The sequence below is a fragment of the Girardinichthys multiradiatus genome, chromosome 12 (genome assembly GCF_021462225.1).
Source record: "Girardinichthys multiradiatus isolate DD_20200921_A chromosome 12, DD_fGirMul_XY1, whole genome shotgun sequence".
In the NCBI taxonomy this organism is placed as follows: Eukaryota; Metazoa; Chordata; class Actinopteri; order Cyprinodontiformes; family Goodeidae; genus Girardinichthys; species Girardinichthys multiradiatus.
In genome coordinates this window covers 46,789,318-46,809,070 of record NC_061805.1, presented here as the reverse complement: position 1 = coordinate 46,809,070, position 19,753 = coordinate 46,789,318, and the positions used below count along the sequence as shown (strand labels likewise).

At 39.3% G+C, this 19,753-nt stretch overlaps 1 protein-coding gene and 1 long non-coding RNA gene across 6 annotated transcripts in view; one reads left to right on the top strand and one right to left on the bottom strand.

Annotated features, from left to right (window-relative positions):
* LOC124878321 overlaps positions 1–11,944 on the top strand; it is a 29,871-nt gene extending 17,927 nt beyond the window's left edge. The window contains exons 5-6 of the long non-coding RNA XR_007040716.1: positions 10,696–10,777; positions 11,728–11,944. This is a non-coding gene — a long non-coding RNA (uncharacterized LOC124878321). The remainder of the gene's footprint in view (positions 1–10,695; positions 10,778–11,727) is intronic.
* Positions 11,945–13,151: 1,207 nt separating this feature from the next.
* adamts3 (ADAM metallopeptidase with thrombospondin type 1 motif, 3) overlaps positions 13,152–19,753 on the bottom strand; it is a 230,382-nt gene continuing 223,780 nt past the window's right edge. For 4 of the 5 annotated variants that reach the window (XM_047381322.1, XM_047381318.1, XM_047381320.1 and 1 more), the window contains one exon: positions 13,152–19,167. In XM_047381322.1, coding sequence (XP_047237278.1) covers positions 18,722–19,167 — 446 coding nt within the window. In that variant the 3' untranslated portion in view covers positions 13,152–18,721. The remainder of the gene's footprint in view (positions 19,168–19,753) is intronic. The other variant, XR_007040605.1, reaches the window with a different exon arrangement.

The window sequence follows — 19,753 nt, the reverse complement described above, 5'->3', positions numbered from 1 at the left end:
AGGTCCAGTGGGTTGTTATAAGCCGTCAATACTGTACCCAACAGTGACTCTTGTCAGGTTTGAATAGCACATTCTATATTCAAAAATGTGTTTGGCATTGGTAAGCTGGTCTGCTTTGAAATGGATCAAGCTTCAATTTGCCACTCGCCTGGTCCTCAAGGGAAAACAGCTCTGCTTTTCCACACTGAAAATGTTCAGAAAGTTATTTTCTACAGGTAACATGATGACTACTCATGATCTATTCATGGAACTTACCTTAAACATTCTGAATTAATACATTAAAGGTAAAAAAAGAAATGTTTGAGAAACTCCACAGCTAAACCCTTTTGAAATCCAGACACTGGCATCTTCCCCTCATAGCAATGCCGTATATGTATTTTGGCAAGTTATGAGAGCACGCATTTATTTTGTTCAACAACATAAACTAAATGTGTTTTACGGAAAATGGATGGCAGATTACACTGTTTCTGAAAATAGGAGTTTGTGAGTTATTGGACCTTGTAGGCATCCTACTGAAGGGAAATGCGACAAATATTGCGGCAATATTTAACTAGAAAACACTCAGGACAGAGGCTTCTGGGACATTTGACTTCCGTCACGTTTCTGCAACATTTGCCAAAAAAACCTCCCATGTGAAAATCAGCTCCTAGTGTGTCAGCTGAAAGGATAACAGCTCATCAGTCATGTCCAGGGGATACTGGCTCAGTGTCAGACGCCTGGTGAGGCTGCAATGTTTCTGCACCAAAAAAGAAGAAAAATCATCATCATCAGCACACAAAAATAATTTAAAGAAAAAAAGACTACAATTATCTTGAAAGGCTAAACCAGTGAGTGACATTCTGGAGTGGCAAACTGTTCTTCTACTAACTGCATCCTTGTAGGCTCGTCAGATAAGCAATCGTACAAAATGTAAGAGGATATTAAATACAGTGATATACCAGCAAAGACAAGTATAGTCTGATCTGTGATAGCCACTGAGAAAATAATGCACAGTGAACATTTGGTAAATGCTGGATAGAAAAAGAAACAAGAAGGAGACATAACTGGTTCATCCCAATAAATTAGATTTTCATTTAAAAGTTCATTTATGTTAGAAATTCATTACACCCAGAGTGATACATTTCATGTGTCAGCTTTTGTTAATTGTGATGGTTTTGGCTTAAAGCTACAGAAACCCCATAATTTGGTTTCCCAGAAAATTCAAATGTTATATGAGACCAATAAAAAAACATTCAAACAGAAATTTCAGCCTACTGAAAGGTATATCCATATGCTCTACACTATACATGTATGCACTTAATGCTTGGTCAGGGCTCCTTTTGCATGAATTACTGTATCAATTTAGTGTGGCATGGAGGAGAACAGCTTGTGGCTCAGCTGAGGTGTTCAGGAACCCAAGGTTGTTTTAATAGGGGCCTTTGGCTCTTCTGCACTGATGGTGACTCTCGTGTTTTTTTCACAATACCACACAGACTCTCTGTCAGGTGAAGGTCAGGCTAGCTTGCCGGCATATCTAGAACTGTAACACCATGGCTGCGCTGAGTTTGGACTGGATGAAACACACTGGACCAAATCCAGCAGATTACTTGGGTCCCCTAATAATCCTGACTGTGAAAACAAAAATAACTACAACATTCATGATACAACCAGGATACAGACATACAGCCTACTACAGTTTCTATTTGGGCCAATCGGGTTAAATTATTAATAAGGTTGATAGTAAAAAGAACAAATAAACATTTCTACCTTTTCATACTGCAATTTATCACCATGTATGTACAAGCCGATGGCAGCAACCTGTAATTCAACCTAGAAATACTCACAAAGAGAAGACAGGGATGCAATAAAAAAAGTTTATTAGTGAATGTTTATATCTTTGGTGCTCAGACCCCAGTAGAAGACGTGAATGCTGAGAATGACATGTGCTTGAATAAACATCTTAGGGTTAGATTTAAAGATGTCTTCCCTCCAAAAAAGAGGCAGAGGCTGGGGCCGAGGCCGGAAATGAGAAAGGAAGGGAAGTTATTGAGGTTTAAAAGGATTAAGTTAGTTTGCGTGGCAATGCAAAGATGGGGCTCTGCCTAACAAGGCGTAGATGGGGCTCTGCCTGACAAGGCGTAGATGGGGCAGTGCCTGACAAGGCGTAGATGGGGCTCTGCCTGACAAGGCGTAGATGGGGCTCTGCCTGACAAGGCGTAGATGGGGCTCTGCCTGACAAGGCGTAGATGGGGCTCTGCCTGACAAGGCGTAGATGGGGCTCTGCCTGACAAGGCGTAGACGGGGCTCTGCCTGACAAGGCGTAGAGGGCTCTGTCTGACAAGGCGTAGATGGGGCAGTGCCTGACAAGGCGTAGATGGGGCTCTGCCTGACAAGGCGTAGATGGGGCTCTGCCTGACAAGGCGTAGATGGGGCTCTGCCTGACAAGGCGTAGATGGGGCTCTGCCTGACAAGGCGTAGATGGGGCTCTGCCTGACAAGGCGTAGATGGGGCAGTGCCTGACAAGGCGTAGATGGGGCTCTGCCTGACAAGGCGTAGATGGGGCTCTGCCTGACAAGGCATAGATGGGGCAGTGCCTGACAAGGCGTAGATGGGGCAGTGCCTGACAAGGCGTAGATGGGGCTCGGCCTGACAAGGCGTAGATGGGGCTCGGCCTGACAAGGCGTAGATGGGGCTCTGCCTGACAAGGCGTAGATGGGGCTCTGCCTGACAAGGCATAGATGGGGCTCTGCCTGACAAGGCGTAGATGGTGCAGTGCCTGACAAGGTGTAGATGGGGCTGTGCCTGACAAGGTGTAGATGGGGCAGTGCCTGACAAGGCGTAGATGGGGCTGAAGGTCTAAGAAAGAAAATAATTAATTAACGATGATGCCTGTAGAGGAAAGAAAAAGGAGGCAGAGACTGAGAAGAATAGGCGTGAAGATAGAACGGATCTGCAGCTAAAGGATGTCGGGGGATGAGGATCTAGGAGGATTAAAAAGGTTAAATCAGCAAACTGATTAGAAAGAAGAGACAGAACTGAAAGGCCAACCACCACCAGTTAGTGCAGGAAGCTCATACCTAAGAGCTGGGAGATCGTTGAACAGCTAGCACAGAGTGGAAGTCTGGCGACCGTGGTTGAAGAAGGCCAACGGCCAAGTTGATGGAGGGAAGCTGTATAAAACACTTGGGTTGCTGCTGTATAGCCGCTCCAATTCTATGGAGGTGACTTGAGACCTGACTAGGAGGCGGGTTGTACTAGTCTAAAGATGCCTCAAACTTAAAGACGAGGAGGCAGACACGGGGCTCCTTCTAGAGAGAGAAGAAGGGTATGCTGGGCGAGCTAAGTTGCAATGTTTTAAGAGTGGATTCAAGCATGCTTGAGATGGGCAGAATGGGCCATTGAGGCGAACAGTAGAGATAAAACATGGGCCTTTCCCTTTGGTATGTTAGGGTTGAGTTTGAAATGATCAGGATAGAACTTGAGGTCTGAGAAGGCTAAATTTCTAGATGGAACCAAGAAATTGATAGGGGAAGTAAATTTACCTGACCTGAGAAGCCCGTAGAAGGCTTGAACATCATAGGGTTAAATTTAGATATGTCTTCCCTCAAAACATGCCAAACAAGACCGAGCTGAAAGATAGACGAAATGAAGGGGAAGAAGGGAGGTGAGAAGAGTGGATGAAGTGATCCTGACAGGTGTAGAAGAGGAAGGATGAGAAACTGGCTAAGGGACGAGGGAAAAGGAAACATAAGAAGATGAGTGTAAGAGCTAAGCAGAGCTTAACGAGTGGAGGAGAAAGGACGAAGCTGACTGAGATTGGAGAGGAAATGGTACAACCTGATTGGCGTGGAGAATGTAGAATCAGCTGAGCCTAGAGACAAGCTAGGCTGGGCGTTAGCGAGGTGAACGCCTGGTGGGAGGGGCCAAGGAGCGGGCTGGGCGCCGGGAGAGCGCAGAGAGGAAGCTGACGTAGCCAAGTTGGAGGCAAACTCCGGAGATGTTGAGTGAGAATCCATGGACAATATGCATGAAGCGGAGAAGATTGAGGGCGACTGGAGAAGAAGAAAACGTCGAAGTTTGAGGTGGGGGAGGATCGGTTTGAGAGTAGAAGATCAGAGGAGAAGCTGCATGCAGAAAACAGGCAGGAATGTGGAGCAGGAGCCAGGGTGGAGGAGATCAACCTCAGCGATGCTTGGCAGGAGGATTTTCGGGCGCTTCCAGATGAGGTGGAAGGTGGAGGAGGTGGAGGGAGAGAATCATGCTGCAGCAGAAGCGCGGAGAGCTGAGCGAGGCGGGATAAATCCAGATCGGAGTTGGGAGACATGCAGCACGATCTGGACTGGGAGAATGGACGCCAAAGCGGGAGGCCAGGCGAGGGGTTCTGCGAGCTAGAAAGGAGGAAGGAGGGCGAAGATCCGTAGCGAACAACGCGAGGAGCGGCCAGATCGTCAGACTGAAGTCAAAGTTCAGCTGCAGAACGGAGGGTTCTTCTTTCTTTTTTCTTTTTTTTTAGCGGTTTGCAAACAACCTTTAGGTGCATTACAGCCACCATCCAGATAGGAGTATGGACCAGACGTTTAACTATTATAATCTTCCCATAATACCTGCTCTTCTTAGAAAACTAAAAAATACTGTGAAAAACTACATCTCCAGATGATCTCTGAAACAAGTCCCTAATGTCTAATTTATTTTTATTCCTACTTAAATCTCTAAGTAATACATCTCTTTCCTGAACAATTTATTACATTCTAAAAAAATGTGTTGCACTGTTTCTAATTTTCCACAATAATTACAACAACCTGTATTATGTTTATTAATTATTTTAAGAGTACTATTTAATCCTGTATGTCCAAACCTTATTCTAGATATAATATCTTCTTCTTTTTTACTTCTATTACATTTCCTAAATTCCCCAACTTTTTTTTGGATGCTATAATAAAATCTAGCATTGCCTCCTCTATCCCACTGTTCTTGCCATTTCTTCTTGATATACATTTTAATAATATTCTTTACCTCATTTTTACTTATTTTAATATTTAAATCAACCATATTCTTTTTTGCTGCACTCTTAGCAAAACTATCAGCCAACTCATTTCCTACCACACCAATGTGGGCAGGAATCCAAACTAGTTTAACATGAGAACCATAATTTTTTATCCTAAAAATTGAGTTAATTATGTCCAATATAATATCTTGCCTTGATTCTGAATTTAACTCTAGAATACTTATTAATGCACTACTTGAATCTGAACAAATTAAAACCTCCCTCTGTTTTGTTTCTTCAATCCATTCTAAAGCCATTAAAATAGCCATTTATTCACCTGTATACACTGTCAATTTATCTGTTATTATTTTATTTCTCATAATATTTAAATCCGGAATTACAAATGTTATACCTACTTTATTATTTAACATTTTAGAAGCATCTGTATATATTCTGAATATTCTTTTTCGATATAACTTTCCACCTCTTTCCTTCCTAACTGTCTCCCTTTTTTCAGTAAGTTTAAATCAACTTCAGCCTGTCCAAAGATCCATGATGGAATAACAGGAATAACAACCTTAAAATTGTTCTTTCTTGTTCATATTTCTGACACTTCAATATTACATGTTCTATTGTTTCCTCCTCTCCACAATGATCACATTTTCCTGTATTATGTTTCTTTATATTGAACATTGTAGAATTAAGTCCTGTATGTCCATAATTAACCTTTCCTCTTGTCTGCTCCTTCTTCCAGTTCTTACTTCTCCTACTACCTTGTTGATTCTGTAAAACCATCTTCCTTTCCTGTCATCATCCCACCTTTTTTTCCACTCTTTCCTGATTCTCTGTTTAATTCTATTTCTTGCCTCTGACCTACTAATATTAATTATAAAGCTAATGTTGTTTTGTGTTGCCTTCTTTGCCATCCTGTCTGCCATCTCATTCCCTCCAACTCCTACATGTGCTGGTACCCATAAAAACACTAATATTAACCCCATCCTTTGTATTCTAAATAAAGTATGTTTTATTTTCAACAAAATGTCTGGTCTACCCTCTGAATTATTACGTTTTAAACCTAATAAGCGGTATCAAATTGAAGGGTACGAGCAAGTGGACGTATGAGGGTAAGCTAATGCTACCTAATGCTAGCTTGCTATAGTGGTCATATAGACAATAAGCCCAGCGTGCAATGATTGTACAGTTGAAGATATCAGTTATTAAAATATGCTGTGACTAGTGCACTTCCTGTTTTTGCTGTTGGTGAATTTTTTGCGGTGTGAAGCTCTCTCGTTTGATTTGATTTCTCTCTACTGTGATATCTCTTACTTGTTCTAATACATAAGCACGTTAAAACACATACTTTCTGTTGCTACTTTTAACGTTTGGGGACTCTGCGTGTTTACACGGTTTTTCTAGTAGTGGTAAGGGGTCGCTAGCTTAGCTTTAGCTCCACCATGGCTACCCGTTCTGCTGTTTCTCTCTCTGAATCTCCTCCTCTCTCCTGCTCTCTGTGCCAGATGTTCAGTTACTCCTCTGCCTCCTTTAGTGATGATGGGACGTGTAATAAATGTAGCATTTTTGTAGCTTTGGAGGCGAGGGTGTCGGAATTGGAGGCCCGGCTCCGCGCTGTTGAAAAACCAGCAGATAGCCGAGGCCCCTTAGCCAGCGCGGAGCCACCGAGGGTAGCTCCCCATAGCAGTCCTCCAGCAGAGCACGCGCAGCCTGGGCCTCAGGCCGGCTGGTGACAGTACGTAGAAAGCATAGTCCTAGATCCCAGCCCACAGGTCACCACCAACCCGTCTGCGTTTCTAACAGATTTTCCCCGCTCAGTGACACACGCTGAGAAGCCAACTCTGGTAATTGGCAGCCTCATAGTCAGAAACGTGGCACTAGAGACACCAGCGACCATAGTCAAATGTCTGCCAGGGGCCAGAACGGGCGACATCAAATCCTTCCTGAAATTGCTGGCTAAGGATAAGCGTAAATACAGAAATATTGTTATTCACGCTGGCGGTAATGACACCCGGTTACGTCAATCGGAGGTCACCAAAGTTAGTGTTGCTTCGGTGTGTAAGTTTGCCAAAACAATGTCGGACTCCGTAATTTTCTCTGGTCCCCTCCCCGATCTGACCAGTGACGACATGTTTAGCTTCATGCTGTCATTCAACCGCTGGCTTTCTAGGTGGTGTCCAGAAAATAATGTGGGTTACATTGATAATTGGCGAACATTTTGGGGAAAACCTGGTCAGATACGGAGAGACGGCATCCATCCTACTTTGGATGGAGCTGCTCTTTTTTCTAGGAATCTGGCCTAATTTATTAGTTCTCCAAAACTCTGACAACCCAGGGTTCAGACCAGGAAACAGGGTCGTAGTTTAACACTCCTCTCTGCAGCTTCTGTACTGCTACCCACCCATTACCCTATTAAGACAGTGTCTCGCCCATGGCCAAAATTGAATAGATTAAAAAATAATCTAAAAGGAGGAAATCAGGAAAATCTAATAAAAATAAACACAACTCAGACCGAAAAGAAAAATAAAACAATTAAATGTGGCTTACTGAACATAAGATCTCTCTCTCTTCAAAGACATTGTGATTTGTAACAATCAGATTGATTTACTTTGCCTCACAGAAACCTGGCTGCAGCAAGAGGATTATGTTACTATAAATGAGTCAACTCCTACTAATTATTTAAATTTTCACATTCCTCGAATTACTGGGCGAGGAGAAGGAGTAGCAACCATCTTTCAGTCCGATTTATTGATTAGTCCCAGACCAATCAATAGCTACAACTCTTTTGAATATTTAATCCTTAGTTTTCCTCATCCAAATTGCAAAGCACTAAAACCTCTTCTGTTTGTTGTTTTGTACCGTCCACCAGGCCCTTACTCTCAATTTTTAGATCAGTTTTCAGACCTTTTATCTGATTTAGTGTTAAATACAGATAAAGTTATTATAGTGGGGGATTTTAACATTCATGTAGACGCTGAAAGTGATAGCCTAAATATAGCATTTAATGCTATCTTAGACTCAATTGGCTTTGATCAAAACATTAACAAACCTACCCACCTTTGTCTTCATTCTCTGGACCTTGTGCTGACATATGGCATTGAGTGTAAAGACATAACAATATTCTCTCATAACCCTGTCCTGTCTGACCATTTCTTAATAACCTTTGAGTTTAATTTAACCGAGTACTCCACACCTGAAAGAAAATTTCATTATAGTAGATCATTATCAGGCGATGCTGTAACGACCTTTAAAGAATCTGTTCCACTTTTAATTTCCTCATTATCATTGAAAAGCACAATGGAGGGCAATAATTCTGTTTCTGCCACTTCACAAATTGATACTTTTGTTCATAGTGTTTCTTCATCATTGCGTGATGCATTAGACAATGCAGCCCCCTTGAAAAAGAAGGTAATCATTAATAGGAGGCTAGCTCCTTGGTTTAATTCAGAGCTGCGTACTTTAAAGCACAATGTTAGAAAATTGGAGAGAAAATGGCGCCCTACACACCTAGAGGATTCCTGCTTAATCTGGAAAAATAGCCTACTGTTGTATAAAAAGACACTTTGCCAAGCTAGAACAGTTTATTTCTCATCATTAATAGAAGAGAACAAGAATAATCCTAGGTTTCTCTTTAGTACAGTTGCTAAACTTACACAGAGTCATAGCTCTGTTGAGCCATCCATTCCCTTAGCTCTTAGCAGCCATGACTTTATGGGATTCTTCTTAAATAAAATTGATTCTATTAAAAAGAAAATCTTTGACATACTCCCGAAGATGATTACTTCATCCTCAGCAAGTGAGACAACATTGGAAATAACTGCAGAACTTGATTTGTGTTTGGACTGTTTTGATCCTGTGAAGCTTCCTGAGTTATCAGAAATATTAGCTTCATCTAAACCTTCAACTTGTATGTTAGACCCAATCCCAACCAAATTATTTAAGGAAGTGTTCCCTCTGAATACCAGCCCCATTTTAGATATGATTAATCTATCTTTAGTAAATGGATATGTACCACAGGCTTTTAAGTTAGCTGTAATTAAACCTTTACTTAAGAAACCTTCGCTTGATCGAGATGATTTGAAACATTACAGACCTATATCCAATCTTCCATTCTTATCTAAAATTCTTGAGAAAATTGTTGATAATCAAATGTGTGAGCATTTACACAGCAATGACCTGTTTGAAGAGTTTCAGTCAAGTTTCAGAGCTCATCATAGCACTGAAACAGCTCTGCTGAAAGTCACTAATGATATTCTTATGGCCTCAGATAATGGACTTGTGTCTGTTCTGGTTCTGTTAGATCTCAGTGCTGCATTTGATACAGTCGACCATAATATTCTCTTAAAAAGGCTGGAATATCCTGTAGGGATCAGGGGAACAGCGCTAGACTGGTTTAAATCTTATCTGTCTGACCGATTCCAGTTTGTTCATGTAAATGATAAATCATCTTTAAACTCCACGGGTAATTGTGGAGTACCACAGGGTTCAGTACTTGGGCCAATTCTCTTTAATATATATATGCTTCCAATAGGTGAAATTATCAGGCAGCTTGGGATACATTTTCATTGTTACGCTGATGATACTCAGCTTTACTTATCCATAAATCCTGATGAGCCCAACCAGTTAGATAGACTACAAGCATGTCTTGAAGATATAAAAACTTGGATGACGTTATTGTTTGCTTCTAAATTCAGACAAGACAGAAGTTGTCGTCTTTGGACCGGAGTCTTTAAAAAAGAAACTGCTTAGTCAATCGCTTAACCTGGATGGCATTAAATTGACCTCTGATAATAAAGTAAAAAACCTTGGTGTTATTTTTGACCAGGACATGTCATTTAAATCCCATATTAAATAGGTTTCTAGGATTTCCTTCTTTCATCTTAGGAACATTGCCAAAATTAGAAATATCCTATCCAGGAGTGACGCTGAAAAACAAGTCCATGCATTTGTTACTTCAAGGCTGGACTATTGTAATTCTTTACTATCAGGATGTCCACAAAATGCAGTTAAAAGCCTTCAGCTGATTCAAAATGCTGCAGCAAGAGTTCTGATGAAAATTAAAAAGAGAGATCATATTTCTCCTATTTTAGCTTCCCTTCATTGGCTCCCTGTTAAATCCAGAATAGAATTTAAAATTCTCCTCCTCACATATAAAGCCCTTAATGATCTAGCTCCATCATACATCAGAGATCTGATTGTTCCATATGTTCCTAACAGAGCACTTCGTTCTCAGACTGCAGGTTTACTGGTGGTTCCTAGTCTCTAGATGTAGAATGGGAGGCAGATCCTTTAGTTATCAGCCGTCCTCCCTCCCTGTTGGTTGGAATAAGGGGAAGTCAGGTGTAGCCTAAACCGGCTCAGTTATGGTTGAGGTGCAAACACACCCTCCATTTCTGCTACCTGTCTGACCCCCTTCTCTTTTCCGATGGTTGTGATCAGTCTGACAGAGAGAGGTATCCCAATCCTTGTGGTTTTTAGTATAACAATGACCATCAGTGGGACCCTTTGTGGGGTTCCTTGAGACGACATTGTTGTAAATAATAATAACTAAATAATCTGAACTGAAACTATCTGTGTAGTTATGCTGCTATAGGCTTAGGCTGCTGGAGGACATAACGACCACTTTCACCCTCTTCGCTACATTCTCACACTACTCTCCAATTTTGCATTGTTTGCTGTTATTTCAGCTTTTAACCTTGTTCTCTCTTTTCTCTTCCTAGAAGCTACACCTGGCCTGACTCTGTGTCTACCTGTGACACCTTTCTGGAGAGGGAAATCGTCCAAACTTCTGCTGGCCAAAACGTAATGCTCACCCTCTACCGATGATCCACATAGCCCTGTCTTTTAGAGTTTAACCCTTTCTCTCTCCTAGACATGGAAATTGACTGAGCTTTTACTGTAACTAATTATAAGTGCTCTCTTTCAGTCTCTAAGCTTGAAAACTGGCTCAGAGTTTATCTGTTCTTTCTTTCTAGGTGACACGACTAAAGGAGCTACATCCATTAACATTTACTTTTCCTTCCCATAGAAAGTACTTCTGGATCAGTGCTTTTTTGTTCTTTTTGTGTCTCTGCTCTGTTCTCTCAAACCCCCAGTCGGGCGTGGCAGATGGCCGCTAACACTGAGCCTGGTTCCGCTGGAGGTTTCTTCCTGTTAAAAGGGAGTTTTTCCTCTCCACTGTCGCTACATGCATGCTCAGTATGAGGGATTGCTGCAAAGTCAACACCAGTGACTGTCCACTGTCTCTACATTCTCATCCGGGAGGAGGGAATGCTGCAAGTCACTGACTGGATGCAATCTGCTGGGTTTCCTTAGATAGAAAAACTTTTTATCCAATTTGAATAAAAAGCTAACTCCGACTGCACTGTTCAATTGTTAGTATTAATTGGAATGTATGAACGTGACTGTTGTGAAGTGCCTTGAGACAACATGTGTTGTGAATTGGTGCTATATAAATAAAACTGAATTGAATTGAATTAATGCTGAACTTGAGTCTGAACAAATGATTGTTTTTAATGGTTTTATATCCTCCACCCACTGCTCTGCTAGCAATATGGCTAATAATTCTCCTGAATATACTGATAATCCATCTGTAATTCTTTTTCCTACTTTTATTTTAAATTCTGGTATTACAAATGCTACTCCTACTTTTTCATCTGTTTTTGATGCGTCTGTGTAAATCTGGACATAATGATAGTAATTGTTTATATATTCCTGTATTATACTTGAATCTAATCTACATTTCCTATCAGAACGGAGGGTTCCATGGATGAAGATCTTTTAAAGCGGAGCCTTGAAGGATGATTGGCCGGGGAGAAATGCAGACTTTTGCGGAGGGTGTCAGTGACTGCCTGCTGGACATGTAGTTAGTTTTACCTATGTTTGAGTAGGCCGTAACATAACAGAAACAATTGCTTGAAATGTGTCCTTATGTTTAATGAACGACATTTGATTTAGATTTAATGAAATCACTGAAATAAATAACCTTTTCAAAGATATTCTGATTTATTGAGATGCACCTATACTTGCTTAGAATTTTAGTCCAACTGACAATGGAAAACCTGATAAAAATATTTAATTATCAGGACAGGATTAAAGAAAATGCTGAAAGCAAACACTTAATACCCAACAAACATTTCTCGTTTGCCTAACATTTATAAAATGCAAGTAGTGGGCACTTTTGCGACAAAGATTATCTTTTAAGGAAACATGGAGTTTGAGAGGCCTGGCAGCTGGTGTCCTCGGCATAAAGTCTTGAAAGCTACATTAATGTAGTTAAAACCTCACTAGTAAGATGTAGACTGATCATGAGAAAAGTGAGACTTGCACAATAACTGTGTGGCCTTCTAATGTAAAGTATCCTGGTGACACAGTTTGAAATGCTGACACTGATAGTTACCAGAGATGCAATGCTGGTCAGAACTGAAGCATAAATTACAGCATGTACCTGAAATCTGCCAAATTGTTTTGCTTTTCAAATTACAGTTTTTTTCTCTCTAAATTACAGTTTTTTTCTCTCTAAATTACAGTTTTTATCATATGCTGACATTCAGCACTGCAGGGAATTACTGGCAGACTGGACTTGCGGTGCTTTCAAATCCCTATCCAGGGTGCTGGTTTGTTAAGTCTCCAATCTACTGCTGTCAGACATTTATCCTTGTCACTGGATGAATAATCATATAAATATGTACTTTCTGAGCTCAAATTCTATCTTTGCAATCACTAATTTTGTTTAGGCATTATTTCCAAATGTAACATCATCACTCCAGTTTTTTTCCTTTCACACTTTTTTGTTTAAACATTGTCAGTTTCAGACATACAAATGAACATGGCTACCGTGAGCTATACGCAAACACGAAGCCAAAACAGGAAAAATTGTAAAAAACTATGATATATGCCGCTAAAGCAAGAATTCTCATGACATCAATTCACAAGACATCATGTGAATTCCAGCTTTTTCTGTGGTTAAGGTTTGGCTCAATGTATGTCACTGCAACAAAAACTTTGTTTTTGCCTTGAATATAAAGTTCATAGAACTGAGTGTGTGGAACATTTTACATGCTGAGAGTAAATTCTGACTTTGTATGATATCGTATTTCAATATATTTTATTAGCATTTTTCTGTTTCTGTGACCTAGACTTAAGATGAGTGTACAGAGAGCCTAAAACCAAGAAATCACATAAATTCATGAAATCCTTTATTGCTACGTGCTCCCCAACACAACAAACAGCATCAGTAGTGTACACTTCCATCTACACAAATACAATAAAAAGCAAACAGAGCAGAAGCTGAGGGTCAATGCAAATGAATGCTCTGAAGCACGGATAAAACAACAGTATTTATACAGTACATGGAGAATCCTATGCTATAACATCTGTCTGCAGCTCAGGGATTGTCATTTTATTATCTACAACTATCCTATTATTACAAGCTCTCTAAAACATTAGCAGCAACATTTTAAAGGAAGCAATTAAAATGGAAGGGGGGAGGAAAATGTAAAACTAATAAAGGCAAAGGGTATAAAAATGTTGCTTGTTCAGTACACTGTTGATGTTTTATCAGTTAAAGTAAAACATTTGTCTGATTAGTCAGTACATGCTTTGATGTACAGTCAAATTTCTAAACAGCTGTGAAAAAACAGCCTTCTGACAAGTGAAGCATTTCAAAACAGCGTGTATATTCACACCTGTTTGCAAAACACAACGTCATTTCTTTTCTGTCACATTTCTTTTTGTTTGTTTGACAAAAGGGGATTTGATTTCCATGATATACCTGCTTCTGCTAACTGCAAAGACTGTAAAAAAGCAGACCCCTTTGACTTTCAATAAATATCTATGCACTCAATGCTATCTACATGTTCTATACTGTACATTGGCACACAGGAGTTAGTGTGAAAAGCTGGAAACTATTACTTTGCTGAAAACACAAAGCTGTGTCTTTGGCTATTGCAGTCAGATGCATGGTGGTTGTGAGGAAATCCATTTTCAAAATAAATAGCTTTCTTTGTGCAGAACCTTTGTCCACCAGAAAGAATTCAGGAGAGAACATGTTTCATAGACAGGAAGATACTTTTGAAAGTCTAGCTTATTGTACTTAGTTTGGCTTGGTTTTGGTAAAAAAAAGAAAAAAAAAGAAACATACAACAACCTTTATCAAAATGTTCAACTTAAACATTTTGAACCAGATTGACTTCATGACATTTCTTTTCTTCAGGCTCTAAAATCTACGTTTACGTCTTTTTAGAGCATTTTGTTTAGCAAAACAGTGACACCATGAATTAAGTGGAATGTGTAAGTTTATATTCTACATCTATTAAGTTATTTCACAATACATTTATTTAAGCTGTTTAAAATAAACCAAATTCATTCTAAAAGCTTTTAGAAAGAGGCTGGACGAATATTTTGTTATTGTAGACGATATTACCTTTAATTCTTAAAAATATGGTAAAAACTAATTATTCCCGGATGTACCTCTCATCCAACAACAGCTGAGCATTAAACCTTGAACACAAAAAAGCCAAATGGAAATCAATTAGCAGTGAAATTTCCTACTTATTTCCTACATAAATTATTCCCGGATGTACCTCTCATCCAACAACAGCTGAGCATTAAACCTTGAACACAAAAAAGCCAAATGGAAATCAATTAGCAGTGAAATTTCCTACTTATTTCCTACATAAATTAAATAGTAATTTAGCATAAAAATATATGCACATTCTTGTCTATAAAGCCTTTGGCTCTTAAAGCACCAGTCCAATGTTACATGATATCCTTGATAGTTGTTCATGAATTTTATAAACAAATACTTGCAAATTAGAAAACCCTTTATAACCCTTGATAGCACCTTTGCATATTTAAAATAATAATATTTGAAAACTCTAACAATTAATTATGTTTATACTCTGGTCACACTATTGTGTATCTGTCATTCGTTTCAAAGTCAAATGAAGGCGAGATGCTGTAGAAAAATAATGCCCTGGCACCACATTACAACGCATTTAACACTGTAGTGTAAAATGCAATCCATACAGATAAGCCAAGCTCCCAAAATATGTTTGTTGAAATATCCTACTGCTTGAGTGATGCATCTCTCACACGCCGTGTATAACATACAAATATGTCCCTGTTACACAATCAATGTCACAGCAAATCAATGTCACAGCAAAGACCCAGTTATTTAACACTATGCCACGCTGTCTCCAGTGATGACGATTCACTCACCTCAACATGCTGTATGCTCGCAACTGAACTAATAGCATGTCCAACTTTCAGATTAATTGAGTGAATTATTATCTGACCACAGAATTGTATTTCCAGATGCTAAATTGATCCTTAAACATGGTAACATCAAGGCAAAAGTAAAGCACCCCATTCTGACGAGGCTGAGCACTGAATTATACACCCTTGATTACAATAAACTATTCAGAACAGCATCAACAGCAACACATACTTCAAATACTTTAACAGTATGTTCCACAAAATCCCCTTCTTATTATCACATTTAAACCCACGTCACATTTTTCAATATGCCTGCATACAAGGCAAGATAGGAAACAGAGTGTTTGCAGCTTAATTTAATGTCTCTTCAATGAGCTGTTACACAATGTTTTGACATCAAAGGATGTAATAACGGCTGGTTATACTTATTTAGCAACACATCCTAATTTATGTGTCTGCTTAGCTTTTAGCATTATGTTCTTGCTCTTGTCAAAACCTGAGTTTGTTAAAACCATCAAAAAGTAGAATAAGATAGTGATCCTTGGTGAATCATTTAACAGAGAAGAAAATATCTTGTTATTTTAAAAACAGATAAGCTAGAGGGATGTTGGCTAATTTAGTAAGATAATGTCTTTTTAATATGTTAAGATATTAAAAAGGGAGCCACTTGCCCCCTTTTAATAGAATATTCATTTTGGAAATACTGTATTACAAATGGTCTTTAAGTTTTGTGATCTGACCAATAGTTTTGAGATATAATGAAAACAGATGAGACATATACTCACTGGCCAGTTTATGGGGTACACCTGTTCAGTAGCTACTTAATTCAAACTGCGAATCAGTCAAAGAAATGGCAGCAATTGAACACATTTAAACATCTAGATGTGGTGAAGACAGCTTGCTAAAGCTTAGACTAAGCAGCAGAACAGGAAAAAATGGGGATTTACGGGATTTAGAACTTGGCATAGTTGTTGGTGTCAGATTGGCTGGTCCAAGTATTTCAGAAACTGCAGATCCAGTGGGATTTCCGTGCACAACCATCTCTCAGATTTACAAATAATGGTCAGATAAAGAGGATATCCAGTGAATGGAAGTTGTGTGGACAAAACTGCCTTGCTAATGTCAGAAAAGAATAGGAAGACTTGTTTGAGATGATAAAGGGAACGGTAGCTCAAATAAACACTTGTAACCACAAAGGTAACTGGAATACCATCTGAGTCCTGTTAGCTAAGAAAGAAAAAAACTAAGGTTTAAAATCACACAAGGTCACCAAAATTGAACAAAAACAAATTTAAAGCATGTTGTCCTAAGATATGACATGATTTGAGCAGCGACTTTCTGATGGTGGGTCAGAATTTGGTGTAATTCTGACCCACCATGGATGGACACATGCCTTTGCATGTGTCCATCCTGCCTTGCCTTTGTATACTAACCTTTGTAGCAATTAAGGATTGCTGTTGACTGTGAGGGCTGAATCCAGCAACATGATCCACCACTTTTTCAATATGACAGTGAGCTCACTGTTCCCCAATGGCTTCCACAGTCACCAGATCAACTATAGCACCTTTGGGACGTGGTGGAACAGGGGATTCACATCATGGATGCGCAGCAACAAATCTGCAGCAACCGCGTGATGCTATCATGTCAACACGGACAGAAATGTGATTTTCATACAGACTCTGAAAGTGGAACAGGAGTAAATTTCCTTGCATTTGTGAACAAACGTGGCAAATAAAGCTGAATCTGATGTTCTCCTTGGTAGATTTTATTTTAGACAGAGCCAGAGCTTTTACAGCGAGTTAAGCTGACCTTCTCTGGTTGTTTTGGTTAAGGTAAAGAATAGAGGAACGCTACCGTCTTAGGAAAGCAAACAAAAATATTAGTAATAAGAAGATAATCAGAATATTTATAATATATAGCATTTTATAATTATTTTAAGATAACTGCCATTTTTATTGATGTTAAAGGCACCATTATCGAACACACTAGCCACACTACCCTAGCCAAAACAAATATTTCAAAGTTTCTTGATTTCCCAAGCTAATACTGATATTTTTATGTGCTGAGGAGTTAGAAATACCATTCAAAACCAACTGCCATAGAAATTGCAAGGCACCGCTGTGCAAAAATACAAATCAATCTAAAAGGGAGTACAATTCAATCTATACACACTAAAACATTTTTTCTAATGGGTTAAAATTACACCTTTTGGGTCATTTTAATTTGAACTTGAATTATTGTGAACTTCAATTTGAAGTCAAGTTTCTAAATGTTTTTTTCTCTGGCAAGAAAATTGGCAATTCAAGGAAAGGGGTTTTTATTATCACTTCACATCTTTTTGAACAACTAAGGAATTTTAGAAATAACTTTAAGCAAGATATCAAATTTGAGTAAAATGAATTATGAGAGCAGCACCAACATGACTAAATAAAAATAATACTTCAAAACACTTTATTTTATCAAGCCTTACAAATGCGTCATGAAATCTGTACCTTGCACAGATTGAATTATTACATGCTGCTGCAGCTGTTCTCTCCTTTATCTATTAAACATCTGATGGAGCAGCGTCTGTTAACCTTTAAGCACACTGTGCAATTTCGAAAATCAAAAAGTGATCTCTACTGACAATGTAAAACGAAAGATACCAGACTGTATTTGTTGCTGCAGCAGAATCGCTGCTAAAACATCTGACTGACAAAACAGCCCAGCACTGACGGAAAACCAAGTGCATGTGTTAATGGTCTTATTATTGAGATTCAGACTATAAACGGCGAGGAGTAAAAAAGAAAAAATTGCAAAATGTTTCAGCACTGCTTGATATTTGTTGTAGGTCATCTTTAGTCGTTAGAGTGCTAAAATGTCTGGCAGAGAGTCGGACACAATGAATGACAGCAGACCGATGATTCAAGCTCATGACCAGAGATTTTCTTTTGCCAAAAACATTCTTTGAGGATGAACATTGTAGTGTCTAAATTTGGCTTTTCATCCAAAGGAGCTTTATCTCCTTTATGATAGGAACGGGACAACAAACCAATCAGATAAGAAATACATGAACTTCCACAAACATGTCACTGAGGTTTTCATTGCTTAAAGTGACCACAAAGAAGACATCAGTGCCTTGTTCCAAAAGTCCAGACTGGGTTTTGAATAAAGCAGCAATTTCTTTGTAAAAACTATAAACGCTGGACTCAAACTAACAAACAAAGACTTCTTTTAGCTATTCTGCATTAAACCATTTGGTAATGTAATTTAACTATAATGAGATTACCTTTGGATCATACGGACTTTTCAGTACTCTTTTCAGTTCAAAGAGTATGGAAGCTATCTTTAAAATGTCAGCGTGGTATTTAAAATCCATTTCAGGGACAAAAGGGAGCTTGATATCAATAAAAACAAAAAGTGAACCAGCACTTTTCTTTTCACCTTCCTACTATCTGTCTCTCCATCTGTGATGTATTTGGTGTGCGAAGACTCAGGATGAGGCTGGAAAATCTACTGTCCATGAGGAGTCCTAAAGGGGTTTGGCTTTCATCTCTCAACTCTAGAATATGATGTAGGCCACCGACACCCGGTCAAACTGCCAGATCTTTGACCCTCTAGGTCTTTCAGAAAAGATGGATTAAGATTTAAATCTCGTGGAACTCTCCTCGGTGCTGTAGAAGTCTTTGGCTGGGCTTTCCTTAGTGGAGCTGGTGTTGTGATGCGTTTTGCAGCGTTTCCTTGCTTGGCAGATCCTTTTCCTGAGCTTAGTTTGCCACTTTGAGGAGCGTTGGCCATTAATGTCTCCAGTAGCTGGGAGGCTGATCCGAAGCGGGCATGTTCCTCCATCTCAGCTGCCTCTGAGAGCAGAGACAAGCTTCCACTGCGCTTACTGCACGAGTCACAGCACAGTTTGCTGTAGCCTGGAATAGAGCAGTATCTTGCCAACACCTCCATTTGGCAGAAGATAGATTTGTCTCCACTACATGGCTCATCTGAAAGTCACACAAAAGGAATACAATGGCTGTTTAGTACACATCACCCTAATAGGACTGAGGCAGGAAAAGCATCAATAAGCAAAGGTGCTGCTTTTGTTCAGACTCAAGAGCCCTGTGAGGGGCTATGTACAGATCATTAGCTGCACTTTCAGAAAAAGAGAGCTCTGCTGGGGTGAGAACAGCGCCTTGATTTCTTTTAAAACTGTACAAAATAATTCCAAGAAGGTTCTGTGTTGGCTCTGGTTCATGATGTCCCTCACTATTCATAAATCTGAGTCATAGTAGGAGGTTTTTTTTTTTTAAATCTAACTTAGGAATATGTGCTGATGTTTGAAACCACTTAGGAAGCATTACTGCTGCTGCAGAGCATTAGGATAACAGAACAATTTTCAAACATACTAATTCAAAAGAAGAAGGTATTTGGCAGCATTTAATTCCTGTGCCACTGATGCATTAAGGCACCACAAAAAAACTATTTAAGCGTGGAAAAATATGTAAGTTAATGGCAGAAATAGCAAAACACTTTTAAAAGTGTAAAAAAAATATTTTACACAAATTATTTGTTAAAACTAGATATTTTTTT